The sequence below is a fragment of the Ursus arctos genome, unplaced genomic scaffold, assembly GCF_023065955.2.
Source record: "Ursus arctos isolate Adak ecotype North America unplaced genomic scaffold, UrsArc2.0 scaffold_11, whole genome shotgun sequence".
NCBI classification, from domain to species: Eukaryota; Metazoa; Chordata; class Mammalia; order Carnivora; family Ursidae; genus Ursus; species Ursus arctos.
Window position 1 is genome coordinate 54,374,106 of NW_026622775.1, and position 19,555 is coordinate 54,393,660.

General features: G+C 32.2%; 1 protein-coding gene across 2 annotated transcripts in view; it reads left to right on the forward strand.

The window, feature by feature from the left end:
- The first annotated feature begins 284 nt into the window (after positions 1-284).
- ANXA10 (annexin A10) overlaps positions 285-19,555 on the forward strand; it is an 86,631-nt gene continuing 67,360 nt past the window's right edge. The window contains exons 1-2 of one of the 2 annotated variants that reach the window (XM_057310164.1): positions 285-513; positions 4,765-4,846. In XM_057310164.1, coding sequence (XP_057166147.1) covers positions 4,820-4,846 — 27 coding nt within the window. In that variant the 5' untranslated portion in view covers positions 285-513; positions 4,765-4,819. The remainder of the gene's footprint in view (positions 514-4,764; positions 4,847-19,555) is intronic. The other variant, XM_057310165.1, reaches the window with a different exon arrangement.

Here is a 19,555-nt window from a genome sequence, read left to right on the forward strand (position 1 = left end):
AGTAGTTAAAAATACTACTGAATAGTATAGATGCACAAACAACTTAGCAATTTGAAACATGAAGCTAGGGGCCAGAGCACCTGAAAGAGTATCTAAAAATGATAAAGCAGAAAATAAATCATTAACTTTGTGGTTAATCAACTTACCTTTCCATAAGTCATCTGCTTTTTCTAAAGATTACACTTCTTTCATTGGTTGGCTAATGTATGTTTCTTAAATCAACACAGGACCAGCAGTTCTATTTATTTTATGCAATAATTCTACCTACGCACCTATGACTGATAGCTCAGTGTAAATACGGTATCTTGAGACATGCTGTATCCAGAATTGACCCTACGCTTTCTTTCCTGAGAAACTGAGGTGAACAGTAGACATATAAATTTGATTGAACAGTGAACTTCTATTCTTTCTAGCTATATAGGAAAACAAGCCTATGCAACTGATCATTTACTAAAACTCTTTCGTTGTACTCTGAAGTTAACCACTACCATCAAAATGTTCTGTGGAGACTATGTAAGTATAATGGCTATTTTTATAAAACTCTTCCAGTCTTTTGAGATTTGAACCTTATTTATAAAATTTCATGTGTGGTGCTTGACCTTTTCATCAGGAAATATTGATGTTTTAATTTATTTTCATTAAATTTTTAAGTAATAGATATTCAACGTAACAATCAAAGTTATATTATTAAATCTCAAACTTATGCTAATTTTGAATTTATTATTCCATAAAGGTAATTTAGATGCCATTACTTTCATAAGTAACCTGACTTTGAATTTTCACTAAAGTTATAAGATTTTTCCCCATATGTATTTCTATAAGAAACCAAAAATAGGGGCACCTGGGTGAATCAGTTGGTTGGGCATATGCCTTCAGCTCAAGCCCCACATTGGGCTCTCCACTCAGCGGGGAGCCTGCTTTTCCCTCTCCCTCTGCCTGCCGCTCTGCCTACTTGTGGCTCTCTCTTTCTGTCAAATAAATAAAATCTTAAAAAAAAAAAACTAAAAATAAATGTGATTGTTAATTTTTATTTTGAATCTATGATCTCTTCAGAAAATAGTTTATTTTTGAGGGGCACCTGGGTGGCACAGCGGTTAAGCATTTGCCTTCGGCTCAGGGTGTGATCCCAGCGTTATGGGATCGAGCCCCACATCAGGCTCCTCTGCTGTGAGCCTGCTTCTTCCTCTCCCACTCCCTCTGCTTGTGTTCCCTCTCTCGCTGGCTGTCTCTATCTCTGTCGAATAAATAAATAAAATCTTTAAAAAAAAAAAAGAAAATAGTTTATTTTTGAATGATTATTTGTTGAATTTAAGCAATATATAACTCAATTTAGTATTTTGTTTTCTTATCTGAATCATTTCAATCCAACTGCTCTAATAATAGTCCACAAACTTTTGAAGAGCTGACATAGACACTGAGTTATTTAAATATACATTTAAAAAAAGATATCCATTTCACAAGGTCTTAGAAATTATATGTAATTGTGTTCTGTGTTGATGACAATTTTTTGAATCTATATAATAAAAAATGCTTTCAGGAAGCTTTTTATTTTTACTGCAATTTTTTATGCAAAAAAAATCACAACAATTATTTGGTTAACGTTTGGCACAAAAATATTATTATTTACTCATTTAAAAAGTATTAATTTCCAAGAAAATTTTATTTATTTTGTTTTTCAAATTAAATATCGAATGATGATCAGAAAAGGGGCCAATTTTCATCACTATTACCTTAAGAAGCTTAATTTCATCTTGGGATTCTAGGATCTCATTGGCAGTTGAAACTTATTACTGTTTTATTAATTGTGCAGCAGTTACATTTCACTACAGAGAAATGAGTCATGACGTAATTCAGACCAGCTTGGTAAATGATTTAATTTGTAAAAAGCTACTGTTTTCTCCCTTCCTATTAATTCAAGTATAATTATTTGGAAATAATATTATATTCTATATGCTGTGTATGCCAATTTATCAAAGGAACATTCAGAAAATATTTAAGTTATATTTCAGGGAATATTAAAAATTATGATGATGACAAGATTTTTAAAAAATTGCAATGATTGGCTATGGTTCCAGAACTGATAAAGAATATTAGAGACTAAAAAATTGAATTTGAGCATGCTTAAATATTCATTTTAAGTATTTTTTATAATTTAAGAGATGTTAGGTTTGACATATTATCTCAGCACATTTTGATGATAAAATGGTTTTATATAATCAATGTCATTATATTTTAAGGCAATTATTTGTTATCTTGAAATGTATGGCCCGAGTGATTAGAATTTGGTATTAAAAAGACCAACAGTTGAGGTTAAGTTCTTCTGTTTAATCTCCATTTTGAGTCTGGTGTTCTCAAGCAAAAGACAAGCTCTTCCATAGGAAATAAAGCAGAAGTTCTCATATTAGGGTGTGGGTGATTATTGACTGGGTTGCTTCTTAAAAATATACTCATAGGTCCTCTACCGAGCAGTTTCTATTCAATATATGACATCTGAACTTATATGCTTGATATAAATATGTGACCATTTTTGAGAGCTGCTGAGGTAATTCATTAGTATCAATTTAAAAATAGAGAAAATTAAAATATAAGTCAAGCAAGAAGCAAGAGTCATAGAAAAGTTGTTGCATTTCTGCAAGAAATAATCATATGTAATCCTTTAAAATTACTTTCTATAATTTTGGAGGTAGATAGCCCTTAATGATTAAAGTAGTTTAAGTGGGTTAGTTACATTGAGAAGGTAAATTTATTTTTAAGGCAATAAGTGTATTTTACTTATGTGCTTGACCATAAGACTGTCTATCGAAAGCAAGATTTAATTAAATGATTACGGCAAGCCTGGAATTGTTTTATTAATTAGTCAGATATAAATCACCTTTTAGGAAGATGTTATTATAACATCCCTCCTAGACTAAGGGAAATTGCACTGTAGAATGTTAAATATATAAAAATATATATGTTTTCTGTAATGTATAAGTTATTAAATTTATTAATAGTATCAATCATACTTATAATTATTTAATTATATTTATATGATTAATTCTATATTAATAAATGTATTTATTTTGTTATTAAATACATAAATTATATGTGTGTGTGTATATACATATATGTATATACACACACACACACACACACACACACACACACACATATTTGCCAAAGCCAGGATCCAAATCCAGTCATCCCTATGTTATTATAATTTGAGCTCTTACCACTATAATATACCGCCTCATCCAAATATATTGGCCTGATTCTTCTAGCGAAATTGTTAGCTGTTTTTGTCCTGTTTTGTCATTAACTGATCCCCTTTTTTTATATAGTAGCATTTTATTTACTATGGATTGATTTATTTGATTATACTCTTCCTTTCCAACTCAAAGTGAACGTTAATCCTCTTCTTTTTGCAATCCTTTTGACAACTTTATTTCTACCAATTTATTGATGGATAGAAAAATATTAATTGTAGGAGTATTACAAGCAACATAACATACTGATTTCATAGTCCATATCTGAATTAACATTATATATTATACCTGAAGTAAAGATACAATTATTAAAATTATCTGAATCTCTACTATATATTAGGAGCTTTGCACATTTTGTCTAATTTCACTGTCACAGCAAATCTTTTCACAAAAATACCATTTAACAGGCAAAAGTTTTAAAACTCCTTTTGGAAACACCAGATATTCTGTTCAGTGGTTCTATAATATATTATTTGTAGTATTCAAACCTTCAAGGAAAGTATTCCCATTTTCCACAAGAATATACTGAGGCTTAGAGAAGGTCAGTACTTTCCTCCAAGTGAAAGACCAGGAAGTGGTGATGCAGGATCCTGTCTAACTCCAAAACCATTTCTAACACACAAAAAAGGTAAAAATACCTAAGTATGATAATCCTACATAATTACTGACTTCATGTTACAAAGCAAAAATAGGTCCTTTGGGAACCCAATTAAGAGGCAGAAAATTAGCTACATAACTTTACAAAGATGCTTTTACTCATAAATGTGTCCCTAGAATGGCTCCTCAAAGAGCACCAAAGCCAAACAACAGCAATTTAGGCAATGTCTAGTGTGGGCAACATGATGGCTTGCATTTTAGCCCAACTAATATGGAGTAAATGCATTGGTACTTATCAGTGAATTACATGTAATGAAGGAAGAGCACTCAGAAAACAGAAACAAATTCAGAGCATTTTATCCAAGAGTGATTGCAAGCTGAGAAGAACTCCCATGGGAGCAGAAGCTGTTGATTAGGCAAGATTATTTTTAAAGCAGACTTTTCCTATTGAAGGGTATTCCTGAGGGAAAAACTTCCATCCAAGAAATCTGACTTTGATTATTTATCTGCAATATGACTTACTGAACAAATATTAATAAAAGGTTATTCATACTTTAGATTGCTTTCTACTATCACAAGACTACATTGTCTGAACTTTACACACTTTGATTCAACAAAAGTTATGAATCATGCTGGTTATGCTTCAACTTTTACTGAAGCCTCTGTTGAATTGGACTAGAAAAATTAAATGTAGTAACTTTTTCTTTAAAGCGAATTATAAGCATACTGTTAACTTTTTTAAGCCCTTTATAATAGCTATAGATTGCTTTTAAATGTAAAGGCTGAGCAAATACAACTGTGGAATAGTATGAAACATAAAGTCAGAGCCAGCTTTACCCTATAAGATCCATAAGACTGAGAACAATTTACTTAATCTTTCTGCATCTCACTTTTCCTATCTGTGAAATGGATGTGATAATAGCACCTATGTCATAAGAACCTCTTAAGAATGAAGCGGCAGATAAAGCACTAAGAAGATGAAGCATAAACAGTACTCCAAACAGGTATGCTAGTATTTGTGTTTATTTAGTGGAGTTCCCACGCTTTAACCCTACTCTAACTTAAAAGCTCTGACCTTCAGGAACCCAGTGCACTACTTCTAGAGATGAAGTTAAGTGTGTTACCAAGTTTAAGTTTACATAGACACACATATATGTGTTCAATCATTCACATACATATATACACACAAACACACATATACACATATACAAACACACATACATGTATGCAACTATTCATAAAATTTATTAATAAATTTGAATAACATCAGAAGTTTCATGAATGGAAATATAGTCTCTTAAACTCAGCATAATCTTTATTTGTCAATAGCTTCTACCATGCTAAAATTTTCATAATCCCACTCCCCTTCCTCCCCAGTTACTATGAGAATCTCCTTTTTATGGCAAAATTCCTCAAAAGTGTATTGCATTCATTATATTCAATTCCTCTCCTCCAATTCTCTGAATCCATTTTAACTCCGTTTTCACCCAAACCCACTTCACCTAAACTGTCCTTATGAAAATAAGCAGTGACCTCCATGTGCCTGAATCCCATGCCCAGGTCTCATTCTTCATTTTATATGTGAGTGTTGTTTGACGCAGTCTCCTTTGCCAAGAATGTTCCAGTTTTCAATTCTTGAAACTTTTCTTTTTCCTATTTTTAGCCACTCCTTTTGTCATTATATCCAATATAATGGTTTAACTGCAATGTATATACAGTCTTTCCTGAATTTGTATCTCAACCCAGCATCTATGCTTCAATCTCGGAGTCATATAACCAGTGCCTACTCAGTGAGTGGAAACTACATCATCTTAACAGCTCAAACCAAAAAAAAAAAAAAAAAAAAAGTGAAAAAAATTGAAGTTATCTCTGACTCCTCTCTTTCTCTCATACCTTAAAAACAGCCTATTTATCAAAATCTTTTGGCTCTACGTTCACAATATATTCATTATCTGACCACCTCTCACCACTTCCACTACAACTACCCTGGTCCAAGCTAACACTATCATCACTTAACAACTTTATGAAATAGCTTCCTGCCTGGTCTCCCTACTTCCATTATCTGCACTCAATTCTAGGAACTAGGGATAGAACAGTGAACATGATTGTGAAAACCTCTGCATTATTGAAATCCGCATTCCACTGACGTATAGGAACCATCATTATTCCAGAATTAAACAAAGTCATGAAGTAGGAAGTAAAAACATTAAAGAGGAGATTGTGAGAAAGATTTTGGTCCTGGTTTACAATTTCTTAGAGCATTCACCATAATAGCAAGAACAATAATAAAACTTAAATTTGTAGAATCGTTTCCATTTTCAAAAGTGCTTTCAGTATACAGAACATAAGGCCTGTAGAAGATATGATACCACTTTTTCCTCGCTAGATCTGTTGATTTCTCTTAACTGCCGGATTGTCTAGATGATTTAAAGTTATTCAGAAAGTTATTTTGACATTATATTTCTACTATTAACATTAATACTGTACACTCACTTAAATAAACATTAGGTTAAACCCAAACCCTCTTTAAGTATAAACAACACTGGAAGCTGTAAAAGCCACAACAGAAAAAATATGACTAACTATATTTTTATTTTTTCTAATTAATCAACCTATTCAACAAACAGCACAGGAAATAAGTCATCAGATTATCACAAATCACTTTTAAAAATTGTACTTCTCTTGTTAAATCACATGATTAAAGTCTTGAGAAATTATGTTTGAGCAAGAAGACTCAATAGTTATTTTAATGAGTCATATATTTCTGGGACTAAGTGGAATGGAGAAAGCAAACAGAAAGACACTATTTAGAGGGCATTACTTACTGATTTTTCCTTTTGTATTACCACCTCCCAGACCTACACCCAGCCCTCTATCTACCATAGATTTCTTCTATCAGCAGAAACTCCTTGTAATCAGGAAAGGCCTAGCTTGATTCACCAAAAAAGAATGGATTGGAGATTTTTTTAGAAAGTATTTCAGAGTTCATGCTATCAATCTCCCTGACTCAGCCTCTTTTGAATCGTCTCCAAAGATTCTTAAAACTCTGCTTATAATTTGTGGACATGCTTTTCTTTCAGGCATTTAAAAAACTGCCTCTTAAGACCAGTTTTCTTTGCCAACATCCCACCTTATCACAACACATAATTACAAATATATTCTTTCTAGATTTCCCTTCTATTTAGGTCCTTCAGACATTCTGGTAATTATGCTAGAAGGAACCAGAAAAAAAGTGATGTTAACAGTATGATAAGTATCAAGTATAAAACATAAAAATAATTATAGGCTATTTATACATAAGATGTGTTTCATGAACTATTATGGATAAAATGGAAATCAACTTTACTCAGAAGCTGCTTTGGATGGACTTTTCCTCTTTATTTTGGGGAAATTTATAATAAAGCAACAGGATGTCTTACTGTACTTTATCACCCTATTTCTTAATCACAACATTTGTGCTATTTTATTTTTAAATAAGCCAGAATTGAAAACATTGTAGAAATATTTTTTCAAGTTAAAATAAAAGACACTTTAACCCCAGTAGACACATTGTTCTATGTAATGTGTATTAGTAATGGTTTAAAAAATATGTGAACCATTATATTTTATAGTTGGATGATTCTTGTGTTGATGCCATCACTACAACAGTAATCTTCTTGAATTACTGTTCAATTCTTTAGAGATGTTGAATATATATATATACATTCTTCTAGGCTGTTATTTAGCTGTCAGTCTCAAAATGTCAGTGTTTTAAAAGATAAATAAGAAAACAGACAAATGTGCTGCAAGATAGAGGCATTGGTGCCTGGAGGTACAAACACCCTCTGTATACTTTTCATCACCTGTTGTACTGACTGCTGTGTGTTTAATCATCTAGCTCGTATATAAAAAAGTAAATATTCATAGTGGGTGTAGTAGTCCCTTCAAAGCAAAAAAAAAGGTCAAATTTATGAACCCTCAAGATAGGTGAATTATTGGCTTTGAAATGAGGATTTTTTTGTGCAACCAAGTTCACAGCTGAACTTATTACAACTTAATGTCCACTAGAAACTCTTTGAGATCTCACTCCCCTACAGTTCTCATTTTGTTTCAGCCCAAATATTGTGAATACTAGGATGATTGTGTATGGATATGACACTTCTTCCTTCAAGATACTGTCTTCTAATTTTACAATTTGGTGGACTTGGTCTTTTTCTTATGTATAATACAGATTTGGGCTAATTTGAATGCTTCAGAGATGGAAATGGTTTTAGAAAATGTTATTTAACCTATTTAGAAGAGGGAAGTAAATGTTAAATAATATCTCTTCTCAGAATCACAGGGTTATATATAATTTGTCTGCCAATAGCAACCAAGAAACAGGTGAGTCAGCCTCCCTCTCAAATATTATGCTTCATCCCCTCTCCTAAAAAAAGTTGCAGGAGTGCAGCTTTATGATCTAGGTTTATTTCCTTTTATGTCCTTTTTTAATTATCTTTGTATATTTAGAAAGTATTCAAAAGCAAATACATGTAATCTTAAATTTGACATAGGAACTAATTGTTAGAATAAGTATAATGTGCGCTACTGTTTTAAATGGTCTACTGTACTTTTCCCTGCCCCAGCCTGGAATTAACCACTTCTCCAAGGAGCCCCAATTCCCTTAGTTGAATAATAATATTTCAAAACTGAGATCCGGATGCTGGGTGTGCTCATTTCTACTTCGGAATCACTGTTTATAAGCTCTTTAAAATGACAGAGCAATGAAATATGTGAAAATACTAACCCATATATCTGCACACATCTGTATTTATTTCTGTACATATGTATATATCTATCTACCTATGCACCTATCTACCTATCTATCTGTCTATCCATCTACCTACTACCTATCTTTCTGTCTGTCTCTCTCTGGCTATTATCTATCTGCATACCGATAACTTCAATCTAACTCTGCACCAAAATTTTATCCTCCTCTGTTATCTATAACTTCTCACACAGTAAAGATCATGACTATCAATACCTAAAACGTGCTTATTTGTTCAACACTAGCATAAATACAGTTTAAAATGTGCTAAGCCACAGCCCTGTGAGAAACAATTTTGCCAAAAACAGGACATCGTTTGGGTTCTTTTCATCTTTAGCTTTACAATATCCAGTTAAACACTATTTGCCAAAGTTAGGACATGTTTCTTCTCCCAACGCACTTTACTGTGGTTATCAGATTCATTTGTAATTTAGCTTTGTTTACTACAATCTGCATTCCTTGTTGGATTCCCTCTACATTATAGCTGATTGTGTTAAATTTAAATTTATGTGTGACAGAATATGTTCTTTGTGGTATGCAGATGAACGAGTTTTGAGTCATATATCCAATACTGCATTTCCTTATAGGAGACCTTCATCATCCAAAAATCCTTCCACAGTTTCCATTTATAGTCAACCACGTCCCCAAACCCTCAGATCTGGGCAAATACTCATCTGTTTTCCATTCCTTTAGTTCTACCTTTTCAAAGTGTCATATAAATAGAATCAAAGACTATGAAATCTTATGAATATAGCTTCTTTCACTTAGTAGAATGCATTTAACACTTACCCAAGTTTTGCCTGAATCAGTAGTTCTTTTTAATGCTGAATAGCAGTCTGTTGTACGAAGGTACCACAATTTGTTTATTCATTCAGTTTGAAGGACATCTGGGTTATTTCCAACCTTTACCAATTACAAATGAAGTTTTTATGGAAACTCGAGGTTTTTGTGTGAAGATAAATTTCCATTTCTCTTAGATAATTATCTAGGAGTGGGATTGCCAGGTTATATGGTAAGAGTATGTTTAACTTTATAAGAAACTGCTACATTGTTTCTCCAAAGTGGTTATACAATTTTGCATTCCAGCAACAATGTGTTGTAGTAGTACCTCATTGCAGTTTTACTTTGCATTTCTTTATGTATAATGGTATTAGTTTTTCATATGCTTATTTACCATACCTTCACTGGGAATATGTCTGCTTATAATGCGTACCTTTTTTTTAATTCAGTTTTTTTTATTTCTTATTGTCCTTTATATATTTTGAATAAAAGGTCTTCATGAGAAATGTGATTTACAAATATTTTCTCTGATTCTGTCACTTTTCTTATTCTTTTGACAGTGTTTTTCATAGATTAAAAGTTTTCAATTTTTACAAAGCCCAGTTTATTTTTTCTTTACAGATTATATTTATTATTATGTCTAAAAATTCCTTTACTAACCCAAAGTCATGCAGATTTTCTCCTATATTTTCTTCCAGATATTTTATACAATTACGTTTCTATTTAGGGCTATGATCAATTTTAGGTTAATTTTTGTGTAAGGTGTGAGCTATAGTTCAAGCTTAATTTTTTTTTCATAGGGACATCCAGCTTTAAAGCTCCGTTTCTTGGAAAAACTATTCTTTTTCCATTGAATTGCTTTACAACTTTGTCAAAACCTATTTGTCTAGATTTATGCAGTTCTATTGCCAGATTCTCTATTCTATTCCATTGATCTATTTTGCTAGAACATTAATCAATAGCACACTATCATTATTATTGTCATTTCATAACAATTCTTAAAATCAGTTAGCATTATTCTTACAATTTTTTTTTTCAAATCTGTTTCAGTTGTTCTAGGTCCTTTGCATTTCCATGGGTATTTCAGAATTAAATTGTTCAAATCTACATAAAATGCTGCTGGGATTGTGTTAAATCCACAGATCAATTTGGGGAGAACTGACATCTTAAAAATATTAAGTTTTTCAGCCACAAAAATGGTATATATACCTCCATTAAGTTATGTCTTCTTTAATTATTGTTGACAGTGTTTTGTTTCTTCTCTTCCAATATATATGCCTTTTTAAATAATATTTTGATTCCATGGGGTGCCAGTCAAACACCTGATCTGATATTCATTCAGGTCATGATCTCAGGGTCCTGAGATTGAGCCCGTGATGGTTTCCCCACTCAGTGGAGTGTCTACTTCCCCTCTCCCTCTCCCCCTCTGCCCCTTCCCACCACTCATGCATTTTCTCTCTCTCTAAACTAAATAAATCTTGAAAAAATATTTTGACTTCAGTGTAGTTAACATACTGTGTTACATTAGATTCAGGTGTACAATATGGTGATTTAACGATTCCATATATTACTCAGTGTTCATCAAGATAAGTGTACACTTAATCCGTTTACATATTTCACCAGTCCCTTCACCCACCTCCCCACTGGTAACCATCAGTTTGTTCCCTATAGTTAAAAGTTTGGTTTTTGGTTTGTCTTTTTTTTTTTCTTTTCTTGTGTTCATTTATTTTGTTTCTTAAATTCCAGATGTGAATGAAACCATATGGTACTTGTCTTTCTCTGGCTTATTTTGCTTAGCATTATATTCTCTAAATCCAACCATGTTGTTGAAAATAGCAAAATTTCATTCTTTTTTATGGCTGAATAATCATATGCCGCATCTTCTTTATCCATTTGTCTATTGATGGATATTTGAGCTGTTTCCATAATTTGGCTATTGTAAATAATGCTGCAATAAATATAGGGGGTGCTTATATCCCTTTGAATTAGTGTTTTTGTATTCTTTGGGTAAATATCCAATAGTTTTATTGCTGGATCATAGGGTAGTTCTATTTTTAATTTTCAAAGGAACCTTCATACTGTCTTCCACAGTAGCTGCACCAGTTTGCATCCCCACCAACATTTCATGAGGGTTCCTTTTTCTCCACATCCTGACCAACACTTGTTTCTTGTGTTACTGATTTAAGCAATCTGACAGGTGTGAGGTGATATCTCATATGGTTTTGATTTGTATTTTCCTGATGATGAGTGATGTTAAGTATCTTTTCATGTGTCTGCTGTTCACCTGGACATGTTCTTTGGTGAAATGTCTGTTCATGTCTTCTGCCCATTTTTTAACTGGATTATTTGCATTTTTTTTGGTGTTGACTTGTATAAGTTCTTTATATATTTTATATTCTAACCTTTTATTGGATACATCATTTGCAAATATCTTCTTTCATTCAGTAGGTTGTCTTTTGGTTTTGTTGACTGTTTCCTTTGCTGTGCAGAAGCTTTTTATTTTTTTGTAGCCGCAATACTTTATTTTTGCTTTTGTTTCCCTTGTCTCAGGAGACATATCTAAAAAGATACTGTTACAGCTGATGTCAGAGAAATTACTGCCTGTGCACTCTTCTGGAATTTTTATGGTTTCATTTCTCACATTTAGGTATTTTACCATTTTGAGTTTGTGTGTATGGTTTCAAGAAGTGGTCCAGTTTCATTCTTTTGCATGTAGCTGTTCAGTTTTCCCAACACTATTTGTTAAAGAGACTTTTTCTCATTGCATATTCTTGCTTCCCTTGTCAAAGATTAACTTACTATAAAATCATGGGTTTATATCTGGGCTTTCTATTCTGTTCTCCTGATCTATGTGTCTATTTTTGTGCCAGTATCATACTGTTTTGATTACTCTATGCTTTGCAATATAACTTGAAATCTGGACTTGTGGTACCTCCAGTTTTGTTTTTCTTCCTTAAGATCGCTTTGACTATTTGGAGTCTTTCGTGGTTCCATACACATTTTAGGATTGTTCGTTCTATTTCTGTGATATATGCTGTTGGTATTTTGACAGGGATTGCATTAAATGTATAGATTGCTTTGGGTCATATGGACATTTTAATATTTGTTCCTCTAATGTATGAGCATGGGATATCTTTCCATTTGTTTGAGTTGTCTTCAATTTCTCTCATCGGTGTTTTATAGTTTTCACAGCTAATGATGAAAATTGAGTTTTTCCATTAAGGTCAGGAATAAGACAAGGATGTCCACTCTCACCACTTTTATTCAACATAGTACTGGAAGTCCTAGCCACAGCAATCAGACAAGAAAAAAAGAAAGAAGGCATCCAAATTGATAAGAAGTAAAACTTTTACTGTTTGCAGATGACATGATAATATATATAGAAAACTCTAAAGACTCTACCAAAAAACTACTAGAACTAATAAATGAATTCAGTAAGGTTGCAGAATGCAAAATCAATGTACCAAAATCCAATGCATTTCTATACACTAATAATGAAGCAGAAGGAGAAATTAAAATAATAATTTTAATAATAAAACCTAGGAATAAATTCAACCAAAGTGGTAAAAGACCTGTATAATATACATGCCTTTAATTTTTATGTTTTTAATTTTCTTATTGCACTGATTTTCAGTAGGATGTTGAAGAAGTGAAGAGAAAAGACATCCTTGCTTTGTTTCCAACATGGTCAGGGCAGTGATGGGGGCAAGTGGGTGAAGTACATTCGTATTTCACCATTAACTATAATGTTAGTTTACAAAGCTTTTGTAGATGTCTCTAATCAGATTAAAGAAGTTGCCTTCTAAAAAATACTAATAAAATAAATAAAAATAAATAAATTTAAAAAAATAAGTTGCTTTCTCTTTCAAGTCCGCTGAGATTTTTTAAACATGAATGAATGTTATACTTGAGTTTTTTACAGCATATTTTGATGATCATATGAGTTTTCTTCTTGGTTAACTAATATGATGAAATAAACTGATTAACTTTTAATGTAAAATCAGCTTTGCATACTTGGAATAAATCTCACTTAGTCATGCACATTATTCTTTTTATATATTTTTGCACTGGATTTCCTTATATTAGGTTGTTTGTTTTTGCATCTTTGTCCATAAGGATTACTGTTCTATAAGTTTTGTTTCTTGTAATGTTGGTTTTGTTTTGGTATTAGCGTAATTATGGCTCCATAAAATGAGTTAGAATGTGTTATCTTCTATTTCTATAAGAGATTTGGTAACACTGGTTATTATTTATTCCTTGAATGGTTGGTAGACATCTCCAGTGAAACTATGTCCTTGAAGTTCTCTTTGTTGTCTATGAATTCAATGTCCTCAACAGATATTAAGCATTTCATGTTATTTGTTTTTCTTGAGTGAGTTTTGATAGTTTTTGTCTGTTAAGGAATTCAAATTGTCATATTTATGGACACAGAATTGTTCATAGCATTCCTTTTGGTAGTGATGTCCTCAGCTATTTTCATATTTACATTCTGTATTTTCTCTGTTTTCTTTGTTAGTCTGGCTAGAGTTTCATCAATTTTATTGTTGTTGAAAGAATAGGCTTATGATTTCATTTATTTTCTTTGTTTTTCTTTTTTCGGTTTTTTTTTTTTACTCTTGTCTTTGTTACTTCCTACTTTCTGCCTGTTTTGAGTATAATTTTCTATTATTTTTCTAATTTCTTATGATAAAAACTTAAAATTTTTATTTGAAAACTTTCTTTTGTTTTAACATATGCATTTATGTTATAAATTTTTCTTTAAGTACTATAGACACCAAATTTGCATGATAAATGTAGATGGCTGACTTTGTTTCTCTTGTCTGTTTTTGATCACAAAAAGTCCATATAGTCTTAAAAGCTGCTAGGATCTGTAATCAACTTCTTAATGTTGCACAGTATAAACAATTTTAGATCAATATTTTAAATCATTTATTATGAATTTACAAATTTCTAAGATACATAAGAAATGGGAAAATATAAATATATATGTGGGTATCTAAAGGACTGCAAGCTTTAATTTTATAACTCAATTATTATTTCTAATTTTGTATCTAAATGATTTTTGAAAATGATATTGTCCCATGAAACTCTCATAAGAACAATTAAAATCTAAGTGGGATTATAAATTGAAGCTAATGATAATAAGGAAGAGGAAGAGGAGGAATAGGATTAATGAAAACTACTACCATCTGGAATATATATCCCATTAATCTCTAACAACCCAAGTGTACAAAGTATCTATGACTATAACTCCACAAAAGGTGCATCAGGAGAGTTTAGGTAAATTGCTACATTGTCCCACAAGGGATAATGATTATTTGAAACCAACCCAGCCTTATTCTAGTGAGATATATGTGTTTATCAAGGGAAATGAGAGAAGGCCCTAACTTTTACTGGCTACCTTTATTTTTTTACAATATCCAGAAAAGGTAATTATCAGATGTTTCCCAGCCATATGCTATATGATATTTGCTTTACTTTTTCTCTTATTTGAGAGATGCATGTTTCTCTTCATACCCTGCCTCCTCTACTCAGAAATATGATAAACCATAGAAAGTAAAGATGCATTAGATATAGAGATGGAGGTATTTAAATCAGTGGCATAAAGCATTGACAACTTCATGCAGTTCCTAGTATAGTTAACACTCCACATTAGGTGGGGTTTCTCGGAGAGTCATCAAAAGACCAAAATATACCATGAAATAATTGCCATATCAGTATACTTTTCACATGGACCCCACTGGCAATGGTATAAGCAGACCAATCAAAAAAAGACAGTGTGGATTTACTTGATTACAAACCAAAGATTGAATAATTCAATTTAAAATAAAAACAGGAAGGACAAAACTTTGTAATTTGTAGTCAAAATGGCTATTAATTGGTTCCACTTCTCACTGTTAAATATTTCTTTAGGAATGAAATAAATATAGACTGAGAAAGTCAATTAAGGGGGGTAATGGAGTGAAGCAGAACAAAGAATTTCAGTGAAAAATACAGAGCAATTTAAGCTTTAGAATTTTTTAAAATGAGTATCTCTGACACACTGTTAATTTAACCTTCTGATTACATAAATTAATGCACTATTATATTATTTATCTTTTATTTAACAGGTATTTTTGGAAAACAGCAAAATAATTTTTCAGGTAGTTAAGTTGGGGCTATTAATTAAAAACAAAAATATATGTGGCTTTTTTTGAATCTTACACTGTCCATTTAAACTCTATAGGGCTTGTTTCCAAGAGGTCCTGTCTTAGCCCAGGTTGCTATTAGAAAATATAATAAATTGGGTAGCTTAACCAACAGACATTTATTTCTCACATTCTAAAGACTAGGAAGTTGAAGATGAAGGTGATAGTAGATTCAGTTTCTGGTGAGAGCCCTTCTTCCTGGTTTGAAGAAGGCTTTCTTCTCACTGGGTCTTGACATGGCAGAGACTCTGTTCTAGTCTGATCTTCTTACGAGGATACAACGATATTAATCCTGTCATGGGGGACCCACACTTATTACCTTATCTAAATCTAATTACCTTTCAAAGCCTCCACCTCCAAATACCATTACATTTGGGAATTAGGGCTTCATTATATGAAATTGGGAGATACAAACATTCAGTTCTTTAGAGATATCATGACTTGATTACGCTTACTTAATTAAATATTAATAAGTCACTTCCACTCACAAAAATTTATAGAAGTTTAAAAATGTTTATGTTTGTGGAGGTAAAAATTTTGAACATTTCTTTTCAATTAAAGCTTCTCTCCCTCATCTGTTCCTGCCAGCTTCAGGCCAAACTCTTACGTTAGTAAAGAGGGCAAGATTGACTTTTTTAATCCTTCTTTGGGTCAGTCCTTCACACCTGAAAGCAGTCTGACAGGTTTTCAATACCTCCAGGATTAGGAAAGGGTGAGTATGTGGGGAAATGTTCAGGAATGATTTTGGTCTTATTTAATGGGTATTTTAGTCACATAGCACTGATGCTTTCTGGCCAAAGATGTTTGGAACCACAGATTTTGGGGGTACCTCTCATTGCCAGGAATCTTCTCAAGTTTATCAGTCTGCTCCTAGAGTTCCTATCAGTCCTTCTGAAAGAAGATTTGGAGCCAGATTCTTCAAAATGACTTATGACTATCTCTTCCTATTTTGTGGCTCTCAATTGGCCTATGATAAACGCTCAAGACATCCTATGTTCCAAAAATCCTAGGAGTGTGAGAAACTCTATATGTACATAAATTCTTGGGAGTTCAGTAACTCATTGTGAAGCCACCTCTCTTCACGTAAAGCAGCTAGTTATCCATGCAGTCTCACCTTTAGCCTTTCCCACTGTGAATCCACTGTGTTCCCCAAACTCCATGAACATGTATCAGGTTCTCTATGGGTCTCCTTGATGATGATGTTACCATCCTTCGGCTTTCACCTCACTCACCACAGCGCAGCAGAAAGGTCTCACAGAACACTATCATTTCTACCAAAATAAATCCCATTTATAGTTTTAAATAGAGCCTCTTCAATCCTCTAGGTTGGTAAGTGGCTAAGAGTTAGAAAACTGGTTTCTAGAATTTTCTTTGCAAGCCCCACCCAGATGGTTTGTCCTTCACTTTGGAATGTGGATGCACTTGGCAGCTACTGTTCTGCCAGCAGGTTAGAGCCTCAGTGAAAACTGAATTTGAAAGGGAGGAAAGTTGAAGTCCTGTTATAGTATTATATAAATGTGTTGACTTTTTGCCCTTTTTTTCTGGTGTCTGTCTATCAAATGAATATTTCTTTCAAACCTCATTTTCCACAAAGGAGATTAATGTATGTCTTATGTGGAGCAACCCATAACTGATTTCTATTCAACACACCATATTTATCTGGCAGAGATTTTCCCTTTAATGTAAGATACCATATGAACATTGATAAATTTTAGCATATGTTCTCAATTTTTGTAAATTATCTAAATACTAGTACTGCTTTAGATCTTACATTTAACTATTACATTTTTAAATAAAGAAAAGGAATGTAAAACATTCCAAATGCAATTTAGAGCAGAAAATGTAATAGAACTTTAATACATGTTAGAAAAATGTTAGGGTCATTACCAATGCTTTGAAGTATAAAAATAACCAATTGAGTATTATTTTTAAAAATAAAATAACAAGATTGTATTCCCCCTTTATGTGGATGACTATCATTTCCTGAATCGATCCTGGTATCATTGTGTGGCTTAGCAAATGGTTAACAGATTACTTCAAAAATTAAAAAAAAAAAAAGTTGGGGGGCACCTTACCATATAATTTAGTGATCATCAATATTTCCCAAATCATCTTTTACTTCCTAAACATTTGATGACTTCTGAAATATATACTTCACAATGAAATCACTTACTGCTATTTATCAAAATATTGATGAACGTTTACAAGGAAAAGCATAATAAAATTTAAGTCCAATGTCCTTATAAAACCAGGTACCCTTGAGAAATTCAAAATTACATTCAAATACTTTTTAAAGAATTTTAGCTATTAATAAAATTAAGGTATCTCACTTATCTTAGATTCTTTACTATAATGCCATCAATGCATTTCATTAAAGAAGTAGAAAGCCACGAACCAATTGACATAAAACCAATCCAGATATAATGTGCTCCTTTTGTCTCCTTCATCCCCAGAATAAATTATGGATAGATGTACAACTAATGTCTATAAAGAAAACTTCTAGTAATGAATGCTTTCCCCCTTTATTGTGGTACCTTTTTTTCTTCATTTTTCCTTTCTCTCTTTTTTCTTTCTTTCTTTCTTTTTTTTTTTTTTTTTTTGATATTTGTACATCTTCACTCACCAAACATAATAAAATGCTATGTAGGACATTTATTTAAAACAGTTCAAAGCAAGTAAGTCAAGCAGAGAAAGACAATTATCATATGGTTTCACTCATATGTGGAACATAAGGAATAGCACAGAGGACCATAGCGGAAAGAAGGGAAACTAAAGAGGGAGAAATCAGAGAGGGAGACAAACTGAGAGACTCTGAACTCAGCGAAACAAACTAAGGGTTGCAGAGGGGAGGGGGGTGGGGGATAGGGTAACCGGGTGATGGGTATTAAGGAGGGCACGTGATGTGATCAGCACTGGCTGTTATATGCAACTAATGAATCATTGAACACTATGTCAAAAACTAATGATGTACTATATGTTGGCTAAGCAAACACAAAAAATAATAAAAGAAAAGAGAAAAAAGCAAATATTACCCTAAACAACTGACCATTACTTTAATTCTGCAATATATATTAGTCATATATGTATCAAGATTAATTCTAAAGTTCTAAAACTTGTTTGGGTTAAATTTTCTTTAACACAAAAATATTAAAGTTTCTTATTATATAAAAGTTCCTTATTATATAGGTAACCACCTTATTTATGGATTACCTAGCCAAGATTTTATTTAGCTGCAAACTGGCTTTTCTTTAAAATCATATTCTCTTGCTTTAGTTAATATCAACTCAGAGAAAGGAAAAAATGTTAAACCAGCTAAAAAAAGAATTATTATAAAGGTAAAATTGGGTGGAAATAGAACACCACATTTTCCATAGTTGTCTTACAGCGTCCTAAAAGGAAGTAAAATGGTAGGCAAAAGAGGCCATTCTTTTCTCATTACCATTTCAAAAACACACAGTTCAACAGAAAACAGTATCTTTGGTTTCTGTATTAAAAGCTAAAGAAATTTTCATTTTAGGAGACTGATTCTATTTATGAAATAGATCACTGTGCTTTTAGAGTACAGGTTACCAACCTCCCTAAAAATATCAAATTAGAGGAAAGTTGCTGAAATTTTAGAATCACTATTCATCTAAGAGTTGCAACATCATTTGATAGAAATTGTTTTAACAAATCTGTTAAACTCAATTCTTCACACATTAAATCTCAGCATAATCTCTGTCTTAAGTGGGAAATCCAAGACTGCATGTGTTCCATTAGCATGAGCCATCACTTAGAGCATATACTGAATGTGCTTCTCATTTAACCTTCCACAAATTTTAAGTTACTATATGTTTAACGCCCTCTGGGTTACATTATATGCATCAGAAAATTTAACCACTTTATCAGACATAAGCAAATATGAAAGCATCATTAATGTTTTGAAATATAAGAATAATAATCAACAAAGAATAAAAAAT